General features: G+C 34.8%; 2 protein-coding genes across 3 annotated transcripts; both read left to right on the forward strand.

The window, feature by feature from the left end:
- The first annotated feature begins 124 nt into the window (after positions 1–124).
- On the forward strand, positions 125–9,275 carry LOC143585412 (DEAD-box ATP-dependent RNA helicase 10-like). Its single transcript, XM_077067209.1, has 13 exons — positions 125–247; positions 6,320–6,371; positions 6,459–6,529; positions 6,619–6,681; positions 7,048–7,122; positions 7,183–7,302; positions 7,426–7,467; positions 7,547–7,621; positions 8,181–8,327; positions 8,409–8,546; positions 8,622–8,733; positions 8,827–8,915; positions 8,995–9,275. Exons 1-13 carry the CDS (start codon positions 125–127, stop codon positions 9,112–9,114), a joined length of 1,227 nt encoding a protein of 408 aa, XP_076923324.1. The 3' UTR covers positions 9,115–9,275.
- A 2,237-nt stretch (positions 9,276–11,512) lies between these two features.
- On the forward strand, positions 11,513–14,237 carry LOC143587428 (large ribosomal subunit protein uL30w-like). Of its 2 annotated transcripts, none has more exons than XM_077068733.1 (7): positions 11,513–11,587; positions 12,465–12,659; positions 12,764–12,861; positions 12,979–13,036; positions 13,463–13,542; positions 13,624–13,726; positions 13,815–14,237. In XM_077068733.1, exons 2-7 carry the CDS (start codon positions 12,477–12,479, stop codon positions 14,028–14,030), a joined length of 738 nt encoding a protein of 245 aa, XP_076924848.1. In that variant the 5' UTR covers positions 11,513–11,587; positions 12,465–12,476; the 3' UTR covers positions 14,031–14,237. The 2 variants fall into 2 exon arrangements, with proteins under 2 accessions (XP_076924848.1, XP_076924843.1); XM_077068728.1 differs by having other exon boundaries at positions 12,468–12,659.
- The last annotated feature ends 6,090 nt before the right edge of the window (positions 14,238–20,327 follow it).

Here is a 20,327-nt window from a genome sequence, read left to right on the forward strand (position 1 = left end):
CCATTATTAAGTCAAAAAATTAAAGGGTATTTTATTCATTGTGCTAGCTTTATCATCTTTTTAATTTTTATATTGTTCTTGCACCTTAACCGTATACAAATAAAATATTAAAAAGTAGTTAAAAATGATCACGGGTGTTGTAGCGGTGGTGATTGTGGCAGAATGTGAAATGGTTGAACGTCCCACTAACCAGACTGTGGGTGGCACCTTATTTGATACACCAGAGGCAAATAATAATAAAGGTTGGGTCAGGGTGGGGGTGGGTTTTAAATTTTTATGATCAAAGGTGAAAGGGGTCCAGAGGGTTTCTTGTGATGTCCCTTCAAAGCAACAGCATCTAGTAGCTGTAAAGCCCCACACTCTCTTATTATTTCTGCTCCATTGGCCCCTTTGATATTTGCTACATTCTCTCTCTTGTCTTTCCCGCCAACATAATTACCAATATACCCTTCTTTCCGGGAAATACACTTCAATATTATCAATGGTTTTTGGTTGTAAAGTATAGGTTAATTGGAATTCACACTAGTGTGATTGGTGATAGTCACAGCTTTAACTTTCGTCGTTAAGTGTAATGTCATTTTGATTTTCATTTATGTTGCGTTAAAACAGCTTACTATGTTCTTATTGGGATATAATTCACTCAATTGTTCGTTAGGGTCATATGGAGTTACTTTTTTCTATCGAAGGGTGATTGTTTATGAAATAAGAATCAGTTTTAGAAGTGTCATTGATCACATTATTAAAATGGATTATTATCGATCTATAAGGGTGTAAACAAGTGGAACCCGAGCTTGACTAGTTTTGACTTATGAGAGCTCGAGCTCGGGCTTTTTTCTAAAGCTCGAGCTCGCATCGTGAGTCATTTTCAAGCTCAAGCACGGTTGTGGATAATAAAATTTATACATTGAAGTAAAAGACTAGAAAAGGTAAAGAATGCATGAGGCTCAATGAGCCTAAACGAGAGTCAGATATTTTCTAACAAGGGTCATATATTTTTGGATCAGTATTCAGTTGAATTGACTATCGCTTCATAATTTTTTTCAACTCGACGGTCGTATCAGATAATCGGTATATAATTGGTTCGCTATGCCGTTCCAATCAGGTTGAATCGGGTCAGATAATATAGAAAAAAGTTAATCAAACAAAATAATATATAACAAAAAAAGTACGTGAAACTTCAATAGAATTGCATGAATAAAATGTCAAACCTCTAAACTTGTTATTTATGAGTTTTTATTTTTTGAAGCATGACCAAAACGTCTAGTCTATCATTCATATGTAAATCGGACATCACATACTTTATCGCCGAAAATCATTTTCAACGTTAACGGCTGCGACGGGTAATACGAGTTAACCTCAATAAACGATAAATCAATGCAAATGATGTTGATAAGCGAAACAATGTGTATATATAAAGTTGAAACATTTCCTTTTAAAATTAAAACTTTTAATTTGTTTAACTCACCCGACATATTACTTACGACATCATAACATTTTCCTTTTACTAGATTAAATATAGATTGCGTTGAGAGTTTTGGGTTTGAGCTTAAAATTTTGGAATATATTGATTAGGCATTTGGGTTTAAATTTGTTTATATTAAAATCAAAATTAGTTGAATTAATTTTTATATAAATACATTGTAAATATATAAATTTATTTTTTATTACGACTGGTCTTGAAATTTCAAACGGTCGTTCTCGAATTTTCACAAGATCGTTTTGTCCTTCTCAAAATTTCACATCGATCGGTGTCAATTTTCTTAGGGGTCGATCGAGATTTTAACACATATATAGACGTATAGAACCTACAAAATTTAATTCAAATGTTTGAACCCCCCCCCCCCTTCTTAAAGAGTAGGTATGTCACTGGTGCTATGGCTCAAGCTCAGGCCTCATGCTCGATTCCTTTGGAGCTTGTTATCAACCTGATCTCGATTAGCTTATGAGCTCCTTGGCTCGTTTGCTTCCCTATCGATCAATGAATAATAATTTAAATGGTTAAAACTTTATTTTCCGTTGAATATAAAACACAATACTATATGTAGCTCAGCTTACAAAAGAAAAGTTCGTTGAGTGATAAAAGGAATAAGATTCTCCACCTTATACGCCAATTATTGAGTTCAAAGGCGTTTTGTTTGTATTCTCTCTTCTTAAAGGCATACCATTTATCTACAAACTAAAAATTGACTATATAACGACCTTTCCAGTTGAGCATAATCTCGTCCTTAAGGTTCACTTTCACTTCATATAATTAATCTGTTACAATGTATAGTGTGCCTCATCATTGATCGTATAAACTATCACCCTCTCAATTATTCCCTGAATCTAATAATATATAATATGTATTAATTATACATGACCCAACTAGTTCTGTCACAATAGGGTCTAAAACTTAAATATACATGACCCAAATAGTTTATTGTATTCTTTTAATGGGTCATAGTGTTCTAGATTACTTTTCTCACTATACATTTGTCGACGCATAAAAATATACTATAACTCTATGATAATTAATTTTCTATTTTACATTGGATAATGTGAAAATGTGACAATGAAGAAAGTCGATTTTAGCAGTGCTTTTTCTTTATTCGTGTGAGAAAAGATAAAGGGAAAGGAAGGAAGGAAGGAGGTCAAAAGGGGCTAAAATGTTTTATTTTCTTTCATTTGCTTTATGGTTTCATTGGTTTGACATTTCAACATGCATTGCCTATTTAAAGTTCAAACAAAAACGAAATTTTGGAGTTTTTGATTAAGTCAAAGTAAACCAAGTGGAAACCTGGTATAGTCCTTAATTCGGTTGATCCTCTTACCGACCTAAACTATCTTCAATTGTGACGTTTTTATATATTAGAATTAGAAAGAAAGATACAAAATGTTGAGTTATCACCGAATGTGAACACCCAACGTGTTCATAAGTTGTGTCAATAGGTCAAGGTAGATATCTCTTGATCGAATTCTTTATAACAAATGACCATCTCTCATAAATTCACAAATCTCTAGAAATATACTAGAATTCTGACCAACACTCACAACTTATTCACTTCATAAAGTGTTTTAATAAAAAAAAATTGAAGTTCACTTTAAAATGATTTTAGAAATTTGAAGTTTTGAATACGCAAGAAGATGGTGTAATGATGGGCATAGGAAATATGTCTAGGAAATTCTCATTTATTTAGATTTACTTTAATTTTTATATTTTTTGATGTAGTGGCTAATAATAGGTTAACAAAAGTTAAAATGTGTGGTTAAAGTTTATAAACCTATTGTTGGTTCAAATGAAAGAGGATGAAGTTTTTGTGTGTAAGAACATATATACATGTAAACGAATTGAAAGCCCAACAAACTGTTTGTGTACCACTCGAAGTATAGCATGTTCTATACTCACCTACATGAACACTAACCGGTCCATATGATCGTACTCAAGCAATCCTTTGTCAGAAATTGAGTGATATGATATGATTATTATTGAACAAAGGATTTGGAACCGAATGTTTTGTACAAGAATATTCAAATACAAGAAGATGAACATTATAGGGCTGAACCCATAACAACAAATAAGATTAAAGACTATATTGTTGATTGAGATTACTTTCCTTCCAAATAAGCGATCCTTTTGTAACCAAATCAATCCTTGATTGATTAGAAACGGTCGAGTGCCAGCCATAATTGTTGGAGAACAAAATGGACGAGAGCCGTTGGTGAAGGTAAAAGAGAAGCAAGACATGGGACGTTGGAAGGATCCATAGTTATGGGCTAATAAGCGGGCCAAGATACTCATGATTTGGTTAACAAGTCTTGAAAGATGATTTAGCACAACGGATGAGAAGATAAACTCATAAAGCTCCAAGCAACCCAAATGTGAAAAACAAACCAACACTGGTTAGAATGTAAAAGGAGACCAAAGATGTGTTATATCTATACTATATATAAAGCATGAGTGAGGGAACTCTTAAATTTTAAGAGGTACCAAACTTGTTGCTTTAAGTACAAACCATAATGCATATAATTAAAACATTTTATGGGCAATTTTGTCTTTTAGCAAAAATAATGTACACTTAATGTCAATTTATTGAATAATAATTACAAATTTGGTCATTTAACTTTAATTACATTTTGTTAATTTATAGCATAGTTACATATATAGCTTTTATTTTAAACCAACTACCCCCATTATTCGCATGTTAATATCATTTAAAAAACATTATACCATGAAAACGAGTATTTTATTCTCTTTATTTTGAGTGGCATTGCTATACTTTTTTCATTTTTAAAAACTTAATGTGTTACGTGATTACCATTAAGAACAGGAAAACGGGTCGGGCGGGTTCGCCGTTCGGGTCATGGGTCTAAAAGGTTAAGGTTGGAATGAGTCGATACACAAAAGGTTAATTTGGTTTGGGGTCAAGACGGGTTTGGGTCGAAAGGAGTTAAATCGGTACGGATTTCGGGTTATAACATTGTTAGGCGGAATGGATGGCAGGTCAAGACTCATTCAATGTAGCGTTACGTGTGCACCGACACCTGATTGCGCGCGTACGGTCGTTTGACGTGCTTACTAACACCGTACACCGGTTTGAGCTTCCAATGCTTCAGTTTGACGAGCATATTATCGCTGAGTTACGCATATACTGTTGTGAAGTCACGCACTTACTGAAACAGTAACACTATGCGTTCGATGTCATGTTTGCGTACATACCCCGCTGCATCGTGCGGGCACCCAGCTAGTTATATTGAAAGAATGAGTAGTTTTAACATCCTCAACTTTAATGAGGTTGTTGACTTTGCATTTTTTGCTAATGTTGACCCAACTACTTTCGAAACAACAATATCCCAACAAAAACGGAAGAAAACTTCATGTCGGCGTTCAAAAACAACAATACAAGTTCTTCAAATTTTCAAGTGTAGCCTCCTTGGTGTCTTGGCACTCACACACAAATATTTCCATTTTACCTTTGCTTGACCTCTCATAGACTTTTCAATTTCCTTGGAGACTGATATAGGAAGAATGAAGATACTCGACAAGTACATACACTTGAATCGAATCGAACACTGAATTAATAAGTTGTAGTCTACCCGTGAAAGAGTAATGTTCTTTCATAATATTTTTGCACATTTTGTAGCAATTTCCATATATGTAAGAGCAACAAAACCCGTTCCCACTAATGTATTTTAACCAAATATTGTATCAAATAATACAGGAAGAGTGAATCACTAGTTGATATTTTTTGCACACACATATTGAAAAGTAAAATCCATTAATGCAGTTTTAAATCACTAGTTGATATTTTTTGCACACACATATTATTAAAAAGTAAAAATCCATAAATATAGTTTTCAAGAGACTTAATTTTTCCATTTGAATGGGGCTAGTGGCGCAATTTGTTTTCTGTTTGCCTTATATTATGTTGTAAAAACTGCGGTTACCCTTAACAAAACCTATTAGGTTTAAGCGTAACAAAAGTAAGATACAATAACAAAATTGAGAGAAGGACGGTATATAATTGAATTGAATCTCTTGATTAAACTTATCACCCATTAGAACGTGTGATGTGGACACCAATTTCATACTTTCTTCACCGTGTCACGTCAGCTACACATCACACCCAACTCCACTCATTTTCAGTAGCTATCACGCGCCACGCTTAATGGCCTCTCGTTACCTCCAATGACAATTGACAAACCGTGATTTCTAAAACCCAAACCCATTGACTTAACGGGTTAACACAAGACGTCAATGTACATTCAAGGCTGGCCCATAAAATAATAAGCTAAAATATACCCGACATACTGAAACCCTAAACCCAAACTTACTTGAACCACAACAATAACCGGATATCAACTGCCATTACAATTCATTCACCAAAGTCTTCCTGAACACACTTGTTAGCCTCTGCAAAACCTAATTCTGCTCGTATTGTTTGTTCTCTAATCCTTTATTTCTTCTACATATTCAAATTCAATTAATATTGTTTTTTACACTAAAATTAGGTTAAAAACCTTGTTTTCAGATTAAAAAATGGAAGAAGAGAAATAAGAAGTGAAATCATTCAAAGAGCTAGGTATTGTTGACCAATTGATTGAGGCTTGTGACAATTTAGGCTGGAAGCATCCATCTAAAATACAAGCTGAAGCCATTCCTCATGCTCTTGAAGGTTACATTACTTTTTTATATTTTACAATACTATTCAGTTTGTATATTTTGCATAGTTTGTGTAGCTTTGTAGCTTATATGTATTATAATGTTTAGGTAAGGATTTGATAGGGTTAGCGCAAACCGGTTCGGGTAAAACCGGAGCTTTTGCTTTGCCGATAATCCAAGCGCTGTTGGAAACTCCGAAAGCGTTTTTCGCTTGTGTGCTTTCTCCCACTAGGTTTGTGTTTTGTTTGGATATTTGTTTAGCAAATTTGTTGTGAGTATGCACTTAATATTATTCTTAATTGTCTTGAATTTATTTTAGGGAGCTTGCAATTCAGATTGCTGAGCAGTTTGAGGCCTTGGGGCTCGGTCATTGGTGTAAAATCCGCAGTGGTGAGATTTTCCGTTGTGACAATGATTTATAATAGTTTGCGGATATATGATGAAATTTATTTGAATTACTATGCAATATAAATTTGCAGCTTGTTGGAGGGGTGGATCATGTGCAACAAAGCATTGCACTTGGAAAACGACCTCACATTGTTGTAAGTTTTACTTTCTGATTATCTTTGTTGTTTGATTTGTTAGCATAGTTAATTGTTATCGGTCTATTTGAAGGTTTAAAACTCTTATATAGGTTCATAAATTTTACGTATGAATTATAATCTGAATCTTTCTCAGTGGCATCCATGAGAATTCACGTGCCTTGGCCGAACGGGAAAAAATGTTATCTTAAGCCTTGACGAACTAAATAATGTAAGCTATTTTTTGTTTAAACGTCGATAAAAGTCATAGCAATAAACATAATATTGGGAATTTTTTTAAACACTTTGTGCCCCCGAAAACAACGTGCCCCGGCTGGACGTCCTCATTGCTCACTTTTAAAGCCTCCCTGTTCTTTCTTAATGCAGGTTGCAACACCTGGACGTCTTGTGGATCATTTATCTAACACCAAGGGTTTTTCTCTTCGCACAATACAGTATCTGGTAATAATTTATTTGAATACTGCATTATTTTGTGATTATGTTAACATGCATATTTGACAGGTGTTAGATGAGGCAGACCGACTGTTAAATGAGGATTTTGAGAAATCTCTTGATGAAATATTAAATGCCATCCCTCGTGAAAGAAGGACATACTTATTCTCTGCTACTATGACCAAAAAGGTACAATTTTGTTTATTATTATTATTATTATTGTTGTTGTTGTTGTTGTTATTATTATTATTGTTGTTGTTATCGTCATCTTTTACAATAAAATGTTGTTGCTAATAAAGTTTCGCATTGCAGGTGCAAAAACTTCAGAGAGCTTGTCTAAGAAACCCTGTAAAGGTAGCAATAGGAACTTTATTACACTTCACATGGTTGTTTTCATATTTATATGTTAATCTGTTTTGTTAATTTTTTCCAGATTGAAGCAGCATCTAAATACTCTACTGTTGATACCTTGAAACAGCAGTATCGTTTTCTTCCAGCTAAGTACAAGGTACGCAATTTGATGCTAGATTACTATCGTGTATTACGAACCAAACGTTTAGAGTAGCATTCAGTGGGAAGTTTATTTGTATGTTTATCATGTAAACGAACAAACATGAACAGATTTGTTTTTTTGTCTATTTAATTAAATGAACAAACTTGAACATATGTCTTTGAATGTTTATTTATGTTTGTTTTAATTTCCAATACTATTTATTATAGTTTTATCAAATATAAAATACATAACTGAAAATAGATGTACAAACATAACCGAGCATACTCTAATTAATGGTAAACAAAAACACTACCCTTATTTGTAATTCATAATCTGTAGTTCGTGAATTGTTTGTTTATACTTTTAAAAAGTCGACTTAAATGAACATGAACACACTCATTTTTATAAGTACAAAACACAAACAAGAAAATATATTCGTTTAATTATGCATGCTGGATAATTAAATCTAAACTAAACGAACTAACATGAACGTTCCTATTTCGTTTTCCTTCGGTTCGTTTACAGGTCAAATATATGATATGGCTTTATAATTAAATAATCATTTTATTTACAGAATTGTTATCTTGTATATATCTTGATTGAAAAATCTGGAAGTACATCAATGGTATTCACCCGAACATGTGAAGCAACTCGTCATTTGGCTATGATGCTAAGGAACCTTGGGTTACGTGCAATCCCCATATCCGGTCAAATGACTCAGGTACTCCTTGACTTTTTCATAAATTTTTCTTGATTGTGACATTGTGTATTTTGCCTCTAATTTATAACTTTATCGAATTAGGCAAACAGGCTTGGTGCGTTGAACAAATTTAAAGCTGGAGAGTGTAATATTCTTATATGCACTGATGTGGCCAGTAGAGGACTCGATATTCCATCTGTTGATATGGTTATAAACTATGATATCCCCACAAACTCAAAGGTATGTAATGATTATTGTACAAGTGACATTTGAAATCGGGCTTTTTAATATATCCATTATTAGTTGAAATTTCAGGATTATATTCATCGAGTTGGAAGGACTGCACGTGCAGGGCGATCTGGGGTTGCTATTTCTCTAGTGAACCAGTATGAGCTGGAGTGGTATATTCAAATAGAAAAGCTTATTGGTAATATACTAAAGAATTTTTTTTTTATTATTTTGTTGCAAAGGGCGATATCTTTATAAAGTTATATATGATATATATTGTTGTATGGCTTAGGCAAAAAGTTGCCAGAGTTTGATGCGCAAGAAGAGGAAGTTTTGTTATTGTTGGAACGTGTGACAGAGGCTGAGCGTATGACCCGTGCGGTAAGAATTTTTATTTGGATTGCTTAGAATGTGTGGTTTATGGTAAGTTAATTTTGTTTTTATTTTCTGTTTTTTGTAGAAAATGAAGGAAACTGGAGGCGGTAAGAAAAGAAGAGGTAGTGAAGATGAAGAGGAAGAAGTTGAAAAGTATAAAGGGAAGAGCAAAAAGTCATCAAATAAGAAGTCAAAACGACGATAGCCATTTGATTTCCAACAGTTTTGCTATGATTCTATTTAAGTGGAACGTCACAGATTTTGTAATTAAGTCAAGGTTTATGAAACTTTCAACTGTAGGACTGACCAGCAAAAGGTAAGATGGATTGATTTGAACGAAGTCTGTTATATGAACTTGTTTTTATCCTTGTGTTTTCAAGTGGCTAAAATATGGCTGATAACTGTTCTGGCCAACAAAACCAGAATCAGATGAGAGTTGGCTCTTTTTAACCTTTCTAGGATAATACACAATAAGATACATCTTGTAGGATTTGAACTCCCAACCTTTAGTTGCGAGATGTACCACTTAACCTCTAGGAAGTCCCAGTCGTCATCTTTTAGTAATGACGATACCAGATATCGACACAAATAAACATATCTTAGTTTCTCGAAAGTAGATATATGCAATAGTGGCTGTAGGAGAAGAGATATGAGATCAGCAACCATTTTAAAGAAACTTATAAACTTAAAACTTGTTTTTCTCTCACTGCATCAAAAGTTACACTTATCTCTAAATGAGTTGTTAATTGGGATCTCACAAATTCAACGCATACAAAACTTCTAAATATGTTTATCATAACACTACATGTTTTCATGTCCTTAAGCTGTGAAGAGCTTATAGAATATCTAAATTTGCTTCCACATCCAAGTCCAACAGTCACTTTACTTAATATCGAAACCAATAGTGGAAATCAATAGACTACATGAAGCCTGATACTTGTAAAGATTTTCTTTCATATTACAAGCTATGAATCTCATGCAATTATTTTCGTCCAGAGGACCAAAGCTACACTTTGAAGCCAATACTTTAAACCTACCATTAACTAGTGAATATTGTATTTAGTAAATCAAACCTTGGTTCCAACCTTTTGGTTTCAAATCAATTGTGTTTGTACTGTTTGGGTAACCTGCTCTAGTTTCATGGAGTTGTTTTTCGACCATGCTAACTTGATCCCATCCATTATGCGCATAAACTTGATCTGATAGGCCTTTGCCTTGCCTTCCACTATTATACCCACCTTGCCTTCCATTCTCGATCTTAACCTTCACACCTTCTACCATCCAATTGATTGGTTTCGTATTGTCATGAACCCAAACCTTTGCTTGCTCTTGTTTCGACTAATGCTTTAATAGGTATATGTTGTATACTTTTATGCCAACTAATCGAAGTCCCTTGGTTCTTACAGGGCTATTAGGTATTGTATCATTGTTTTATAAACTTAAGTGGGTGGTTTAGTCGAAACTGGCCCAATTAAGGTTTGGACCATCGCCCATGGTTAATCTGATATCTTTATTGAAACACAGGTTGAATCAATGAATTGCACATTATCATCAATGAACCACCTTAAATTTCCCAAGGATTAAAATAAAAACCACGGTGGGAGGTTAAATTGCGAACGCACTCAATCACATGTCCTATCAGTATGCATAGAACCACCACTTAGACCATGTGTAGTGGAGGAGCTACTTTGTGGGGCAATATTCGAAAAGTGACATTATATCAGCAAGATCGACCAGTAATAATAATATAATATTTTTATTTTACCAAATTGAACGACGACATGTATCCCCCCCCCCCCCCCCAACCCAAATTGCCTAGGGGGCGGTGTGAAAGAGATTTTCACCCAAAATCACCCTAAAATCGCCCCATTTATAACTCTCTACTTTTATACTTTATTACTTTTATATCTAACTATCTATATAATTGCCTACCATAAAATCTTACCTGTCGCTCTCAGGTTGTTCCCCTATTTTCTGGAGCCACTAGATTGCTTAATTTTTAAATGAAGACTTTTCATGCATTTGACCCGAAATCGCCAGTATGGGTCTTACTAAACCCATATAGTATTTAAATGAGTTATAACATCTCATTTATTTTTAAAACTCTTTCATAATCAAACAATAATTTTCACGGGTCATGGGTCTCATCAAAACCGGATAACCCTTAAACGGGTTATAACATCTCATTTATTTGTGAAATAATCCCTTAAAAATACGTTTAATTAAAACAAACTACATTAATAATAATATTAAAAACAAACTACGCTATAAAATATTAAAAAATAAACGATTAAAAACTACGTTAAAAAATAAAATAATTTATTATAAAATAGCAAAACGATTAAAAAGAAAAACTTAAATAAACTCCCGTAACAAGGGAGGATCAAACTAGTTAATTATATTTAATAATAACATTATCTAGTTTTATAAGTTATAACCGTGCCGAGAAGAGAACGAACAGAAGCCTGTAAAATGTAAATCATCGTATAACAAAACAAGCCTATAAAGCCCAATGGGCTAAGCCCGAAAATCAACGGCTGAGATTGACAGTCCTTCATCCTAATCATTGGATGCGTCTCATTTTACAAACACACCCTACAAAACCAAACCCTAATTTCTTTTCTTTTCTTTCTTGTATCACATGCAAATCACTTGGTCGCCGGTGCCGCTTCAACTAGGTATGCTTCTCTAAACTCAGCTACTATCAGATTATTATTATTATTATTATTATTATTATTATTATTATTATTATTATTATTATTATTATTTTTTCATCAAATAGCACTTCCATATTATTATTATTATTAGTTCTTTGATCACATCAAATCATAAACAGACATTTACGATTTAAATCTTTGATTTTGATAACATATAAGCTTTAATATCTTCATTTTAAAACATATAAGCTTTAATATCTTTATTTTAATCCGTATTTGTTGCAAATATCAAATTAGGGCAGTTTTATATTCATATAAGTTTGTGTCTGTATGAATGTATGTATATCTGCTAACGAGCCGATCCCGCGCTCAGGCTCGAGCACGGTTTATTTTTAGCTATTTTTTTTAAAGCTTGAGCTTGCCTCGTAAGTTGTTATGTCAAGATTTTGGCTCATTTATTATATATTAAATAATTTTCATACGGTTTTAATTATTTATAGATATTTTGAAAAAAGAACTTTAACAGGCCTAAGCTTGGCTTTAGCTCGTGTATCATAAATGTGCTAAAGCTCGGCTCGGCCTCAGTTGTGCAATGCAAAGTTAATACATAAGGCTTTTTAAGGCTCGGCGAGCCTGAATGAGTTTCTTATCCAAGGCTCGAGATTCTCGGGTTAGGATGGAGCTTGAAAAAGCTCGGCTTGGTGCATCCACTGATTCAGTTAACCTATTAAACGAATAAATAACTCGAGTAATTGTGTACGCATTTGACGTTAACAGTTGTTTGTATTTGATCAACACACTATATGTGTGTGTGTGTATTTTATGATAAAAGTTAGTTGATAAGGAATTGTTTTTTAGACAATGTGTAATTTGTTTGTTTAATATTGTATTTGTGGAGTAGGTATAAGAAATGGCTGAAGTTGCTAAGGGAGGACAAATTGTGCCGGAGTCTGTTTTGAAGAAACAGAAAAGAAATGAAGAGTGGGCTCTTGCAAAGAAGCAAGCAGCTGAGGAGTTGAAGAAGAAGAATGCAGCCAACAGGAAGTTGATCTTCAACAGGGCTAAGCAATACAGCAAGGAGTATGAAGCGCAGGTATTTTATCTTGTTATTTGTCTGTTTTATTCGTGTTAGTATATGTTGGTTTGATTGTAGAATTGTTATATGTTTTATATGCATTGGTTTTTTATTGAACGCAGGACAGGGAGTTGATTCAGCTCAAGCGTGAGGCGAGATTGAAAGGTGGATTTTATGTCAACCCTGAGGCTAAGATGCTTTTCATCATCCGTATTAGAGGGTGCGTGTTGCTTCTGATTTCTAGTTTTTAATTTATGATTATTGTCACATTAGTTGGGTTTTTATGTGCATATGTTATTGTAATAGCTAAAATTTTGTTTCATTTTAATTTGTCTAGTATCAATGCCATGGACCCAAAGTCAAAGAAGATCTTGCAGCTTTTGCGTCTGAGACAGGTTACTTCACTATGCCTTTTAAGATTATTATATTTTCATTGAATACATTTGTGGGTTACTTGTGATGTTATTACGTTGTCTTGGATGTTCTATGTTAACCATGATTTAAAAAGGCTTTTTGAGGCGCGCCTCGAGGCATACGCCTTGGTGGAAAAACGCATAAGAGGTTTAGCCTTATTAGGATTTACTGAAACCTCACCCTCGACCTTTGCGAGGTGGTGAGACTTCGAAGGGAGGCTCGTTTGTGCCTTTTTAAACATTGATGCTAACTAAATGGGCAATGAAACTTGCACTTGGTGTTTGGTTGAAGTTGATTCATTTGTCCTTATTTTGGTTGTAAACTTGTAGTTGTAGCAAATCCTTAAAACAAATGAGTTTTTTGGCCACCTTTATGATTTTTTGAACTTATTCTGTTTTTGTCAACAGATTTTCAATGGTGTTTTCTTGAAATGCAACAAAGCCACATTGAACATGCTTCACAGGGTTGAACCATATGTTACTTATGGGTATGCATCTCTACACTTGAAACACTCCTTATATTGCTTTTTGTACCATAATTTTTATTAAAACTTCCAATCTTTTCCCAGTTACCCTAACTTGAAGAGTGTGAAGGAGTTGATTTACAAGAGAGGATATGGAAAGCTGAACAAACAAAGAATCCCATTAACTGACAACTCAATTGTCGAGCAGGTTTATATTTTCATTTCTGTTAATTTCTCTAAAAACATTTGAAATTTTTTTACAATAACAGTAATTGAATTGTTTTTTCGTATAACAGGGACTTGGGAAGTTCGGGATCATCTGTGTTGAGGATTTGATTCACGAGATCTTGACAGCCGGACCTCACTTCAAGGAAGCCAACAACTTCTTGTGGCCATTCAAGTTGAAGGCACCTTTGGGTGGTTTGAAAAAGAAGAGAAACCATTATGTTGAGGGTGGGGATGCTGGAAACCGTGAAGATTTCATCAACGAGCTCATCAGGAGGATGAACTAGAGTGATGATGGGTGGTACTGATGTCACAGCGAGTCCAGCTTTATAATTTATAGATTGTTCACTTGTTTTTCTTTTTTTGAGAGTTGGATACTTATTCTTCAAATGTGACATTTTCAGAATGTTTCTTGTCTACCAGTTTTTTGACTTGCAATGTTGTTAAGCTATGCTGCTGCTTTTATTTATTATCTAGCATTTTGTTGTCTGAAAGTAGAGGTGCACAAATTGGGTTCAAATGGAAAACCCGAATCGGTTCCAAACCGGTTTTTTCACACCGGGTTGTAAAATGGCACCGGTTCCAATCAAGAACCGGTTCGGTTCCCGACCCGAACCGATGCCCAGATATGCGAACTTTTAAGAACCGGGTAGGGCATGAACCGGAACCGGTTTTTACGTAAAAACCGGTTCCACCGGTTTTTTTTGAAATTTAAATATTAGAGCCGTTAGGAACCGGTTCCAACGGCTATATAGCCGTTTTTGACCGTTGGAACCGGTTTTTTAACTATAAATAGGTTATTTTCTTACCATAAATAGCAAGGTTTGTTTGTTTACTTGTTAAATCACTTCCAAAACTATAAAACACACTCCAAACCACAATTAACCTTAAACCGACAACAAATGGCAACCAATGATGACGTTGTTATGGTGATCGAAACAACAAGATGCCCCGATGTTTAGGTTCATTACGATTTGTGTCTCATGACCGACTCACATGAGTTGGCACGTTGCAAATATTGCTCGAAGTTTCTTAAAGCAGGGTCCAACTCGACATTACGAAAACATACGAATAAGTATTGTCGAGAGAAAAGAAGATTGGAAGCTAAAAAAACGGAAGTGGGAGAGTCGTCCGGCTCTACAACCCAAAAATAAGTATTCCCGGATTAAAACGATTGACTTTGTTTTTTATGTTTTAGTTGTTATGTTTAGTATCGTTTATGTTTTAATAATGTTTGTAATAGTTAGTTTTTAAATAAATAAAATGTTCGTCGTTATTAAAAAAGTAACAAAAATTAATCATGAGTAACAACAGTAATTATAATAAAACAAATCAAAACTAAATATTAGTTGAACAAGTTACAAATAATTTTACCAAAACAAATAATTACAACTCTTCTTCGTCTTCACCCTCGTCTTCGTTACCGGAAGAAACCCCGTCCTCCGCCTCCTCATCATGAATATGACGCTCTATTGGTATTTCGTCTTCAAAGTTCGCCTTGTGTTGTACACGATCCACCGCATCCAAATGGTCATTTAGGCAAATGCAAACCTCTAGAGACTCGGGAGTTAGTTTTGTTCTTCGCATAGATAACACCCTCCCACTAAGAGAAAAAACCGATTCGGAAGCAACCGTTGAGGCTTGTACGGCAAACAAATCACGAGCCATGGCGGATAGAATGGGAAATTCGTTTTGTTTACCTTTCCACCAAGCCAACAAATCAATATTGCGAATTTCGTCGACCGTTGCGCCCTCAACATAGTTTGCTCCACTATATCGACCAAGTTCGCTACTTGGTGTGTTTCCTCTTTGCCTCTTAGATGCCGATTCACGAATCCCATTCATCAAGTTTATAAGTGGGTCATTGCACGGCTACCAGTTGTTTTTTTCACAAAAGACGATCTCGTGCTTGGACCATACATTTGAAAATAATGGTCATAAAGGTCTTGAAGGTTTTTATTGAACTTGTCCTTCGCTTCCGTCGACAACTTCGGGTCAATCTCGTGCATACCTAAGTTGTCGAATATTTCCTCAATCGTTGTTTCAACCCCATTAACATTCCAATAGGGGTTTAATGCGGCGGCACAAGTAAAGACCGGCGGTATGATTTCAAAATATTTTATGAACTTTTCTTTCATCACCGCAACAATATTTTCGAAGAGTTTGTTCTTCTCCGCAAAGCTTTTAAAAACACAAGACATATAGTACAATTCTTGCAAAACCCAACAACTAGTAGGGTAATAGACTCCCGATAATTTTGTTGTTGACTTTTTGAACACGTCAAGATACTCCAACAAATAACCGACTTGGACCCAAACACTTTCAGGAAACATATCGGCCTCGCGTTCTTCAACAAGATTGTTATGAAAAGCTTGTAAAGTTTGCGTTGGGCAAAAGCACACTTTAACATATGACAAGTTGAGTTCCAACGGGTTGGAACGTCCCAATTCGGCCCCAAATACTTTCTTTCAACCGACTTGCAATAGTTCTTATATTCAAGATGTCTTCTTTTACCACTTTTGAAGACATCTTGTAACATAAGTCTAAAGTATTTTAAATCATCACAAATGTGTTCATTGTCAAGACCTATTTGAACAACCAAGTTGATGATATGTGCAACACATCGGACATGAAAAAAATCCCCGAAACAAGGTGGTGAATATTTAATGATAAATTTTTCAGCCGCCTTAGTATTGTTTGAAGCGTTGTCAAACGAAATCGAAAATATTTTATTTCTCAAGTTGTAAGTCGTTATAACTTCATCAATTAATTCAAACAATTTTTCGGCGGTATGTGGGAACGGGAAGTTTTCAAAAGCGATGGTGCGTTTCATCAATTGCCATGTCACCGGATCAACCCAATGAGCGGTGACACATATGTATGATTCGGGCAACCCGTGTGGTGCCGACCAAACATCGGTAGTTAAACTAACCATGGCTTCTAAAGAATGAAAAGACTCGATTAACTCTTTTTTAGCACACTCCCACAACTTGATACAATGACGTCTTAAGGTAGTACGACTTACATGTGTGTATCTCGGTTGTAGAGTTTCGCGAATCAACGACGTCAACTCCGGGTCATCAAAGTGGTTAAACGGCAAACCTCGTTGAATAACGAACTTTGCCATTCTATCTTGAACTTGAGTCGTGTTGTAACGAAATAGTGTACCATCTTTACCCAAGTCAATTTGATCTATTTTAAGTTTTCTTTCAACACAGTTTTCATACATGTTTTTCTTCAGTCTTTTTGAATCTTAAAACTAGCTTTTAAAGCATCGATTTAGGTAAATAGATACTGTTTTTTTGCCAAGCCTATCAATGGTTGTTTTGAAAAAAGAAAAGAGTGTAAGAGGCATAAGCCTTTGGGGTTGTTTGGGATTTTTTGGGTAGCGTTTGGTATGCAAGAATGGAGAAAAGTGTGTTTGGTTAATCAAAAGAATGAAATCACCCATTACCTACTCCATTCCGTTCTTTATAAAAAGCTCAATTTTATTCCATTAATACATCATGTTTTTTTTCATTCCTTATCTTTTTCACCATACATTACCTCCACCATCCTCCTATCACCACCACCATCAACATTAACCACCAACCACCACCACAACCGTTCACCAGCCACCGCCACCAACCATCGCCATTAGTGACAACCGCCCACCACCGCCACCCGCCCGCCGCCACCTTCGACCGTCACCCCTGCCCCTCGCCACCACCACTCGCCGCTCACTCCCACCACCGCTATCGCCACCACTCACCCCAACACCACCAACCACCACCACCACCATCACCGCCCACCAATGCCATGACCGCCACCTACCTCCCACCACCACCGCCACTCACTACCGTTTTAATTTTATTTTTTCTTTTTTTTTTCCTACATAACAAACTACACAAAGTAATCATTTCATTCTAATGTGGTAAGCAAACATTTCATTGGAATGGTAATAACATATTCCATTCATATGTCTATTCCATTACCACGTTCATTCCATTTCCTCGTCTATTCCATTACTTCATACCAAACAAACCCTTACTTTACCTTCTTTTGACAAATAAGTTATAAAGTTGTAACTTATGACTTATACACTCATAAAATCTAACTTTTTCAAACGCCTTATGACTTACAACTTACCTATAAGTTAAGTTATAAGATATAAGAAGGTAAAGTAAGGAATCCCAAGCACCCCTTCAAGCCTTCATGAATATTTCTATCTAGAATGCTTAAAAACATTTTCATTTTTACAATAATAATTACTAGGTTGGTGTACTCTTAAGCACCTCAAGAATATTTCTATCAAGAATGCTTAAAAACATGACCCATACGACCCTTATGGACTGCATACGACTCGTATGACGACCATCCAACCAAACGACTCATGTGGAAGACATGTTCATATGACATCATACATCTATAACCCATACGACATGTATGGAAGTTATGCGACCCGTGGCTAAATGATAAGGTTTTTTATTATTATTATTATTATTATTATTATTATTATTATTATTATGTGTTAAGTTAATTGATCACAAGATTCTGTCAATTATTTGAAATAACTCAAGATATAAGTCAATAAGTCATAACGTCCGAAAATTTGTAACCATGACTAGGCATTTTAAAAGATAATTTGCAGAAGAAGCAGGTCCCTAATTTTTTGTTTAATATGTTCTAGTAGCAACTCATTTACGTTATAACTATGCCAAAGGTTTAAGTTCATATATACAACAAAAGTAAGCTGACACATTTCCAAAAGACAGTCGCAAAACATTAACGTGTTCGATTCCACTAGAAACTCAGTTTGTGATCAACCTGCAGCGTGCGATTCACCTGAAAGCATACACGGGCATGCTAGCAAGAAGCCAAGAAGCTAAGTGAGTTAATAATATAGAACCCAAACAAGTGTACTCAGAACTCTAGTATTAATTTATTATCAAGCTATTCACAATTTGCCAATTTGGTCATTAAAACTACAATCAAATTTTGTGCCTAAACGAACCCAATTCCTTCATGAAATTGCTTACATAAGAGAGGTCAAGAATTTCTCACATTTGCTTGATGGCCCCTCGATTGCTTGATTTCTTCTAAATTGATGTTGTCTCATAGTCAACATTTACACATTTCAATTGCAAGATTCAAACACAATTCACTACTACCATGAACTCATAAATTGGTGTTTAACATAAGCACAAAAGTAAAAAAAATATAATATTACTGCCTACTTCAAAATGAATTAAAATCTTGCAACTATTAATACTCAAGAACTGAAGGTACCTGCGTGTGAATTTCCATGTTGCAGCCATTCTTTTGCACAAGACTTTTCACAATCGTGGTCAACAAACTGGCCCGTTATGAATACGTACCCGACACATTGATTCATGGCCAGGAACTCAAGAGAGAGGTTAACAATCAAGACGACCCGCTGCAAGTAACCGGATTCATAAGGGCTTGTCTTTACCGTTCGTATAACACTAAACAATCACTCAAAAGGCAGGTTCATTGTTGTTTGCAGGGTACACCCAGCCTGAATTTTTCTTGATTAAAGAAAGCACTTTTTGATTTTGAAGTGCTTTTAGCGGTTTGCTTGGGACGCTATTATTGTTATTAATATTACTATCTTGAGAGATTAGTGGTATAAGTTCACCGCTTTTCTTGTCCATTTGAATAACGGGGCAAGATCTCGCTGGTTTAGGTGACTAGTGCTAGATGATTTTAAGCCTGAAGTATGTGAAAGTTATTTCTTGCAATGCATACAACAGGCTCGGGTACATCCAGCATCAACAGGAATTGTAAAATGTTCCCAAACCATGGATTTCTTTTTTCTAGGCTTGTTATTCGTCAGTGAATCCGCATTAGCAGATTCATTGTTGCTTGCAGGGTTAGCCATCGTTATATTTCTGCAATCAATAAAATCAGCATTACATTGTGCATAAATGATCATACGATCATATAAGAGTAACTTATTAAAATAGATAATGACTTAAATATTAAGGGCAAATTCTGCATCCAATATGTAATCAGAGAAGTAGTGATTACATGAAAGCAATAAGCAATAGAAAGTAAGTTAATTAGACAACAAAATATAGTAGTTTCAATATAATTTTGCTAACTTGTTTCTTCATAAAGCATTGACACATTGATTATGGAGATAAAAAAATTCACATTATGCGATCTAAATTCTGTACAACAAACAATATGGTCAAAATTAAGGGTGTTTATGTTCGTGGGTTGGTCCAACCTGACACAAACCTGAAAAATTAACACGAACCTGACCTGAACCCAAAAATAGTGTTAGACATGTGAACACAGCATACATATTCGCGGATTGACCTAACACTACCTTTTGACACAGTTTTTATTTTTTTTAACCTTCTAATACTTTAATTTGCATTTTTAAACCAAAAATTACAAATGTATATAATATACAATGACATTCTAGTTATTAAACCTTATGTGAATTTCTTTTAGTTTATATTTTTGGAATAAGATACCTAACCAGATTAATGTATTCCATCTTTTTATAATGTTAAGTTTTTGTAAATAAGAATTGGAGTTTGAATGTTAATATGTTATGAAATACAAATCAGAAG

This window comes from Bidens hawaiensis, unplaced genomic scaffold (assembly GCF_021521415.1).
Source record: "Bidens hawaiensis isolate Kalapana, Puna unplaced genomic scaffold, B.hawaiensis_p1.1 tig00001575_1, whole genome shotgun sequence".
Lineage (NCBI taxonomy): Eukaryota > Viridiplantae > Streptophyta > Magnoliopsida > Asterales > Asteraceae > Bidens > Bidens hawaiensis.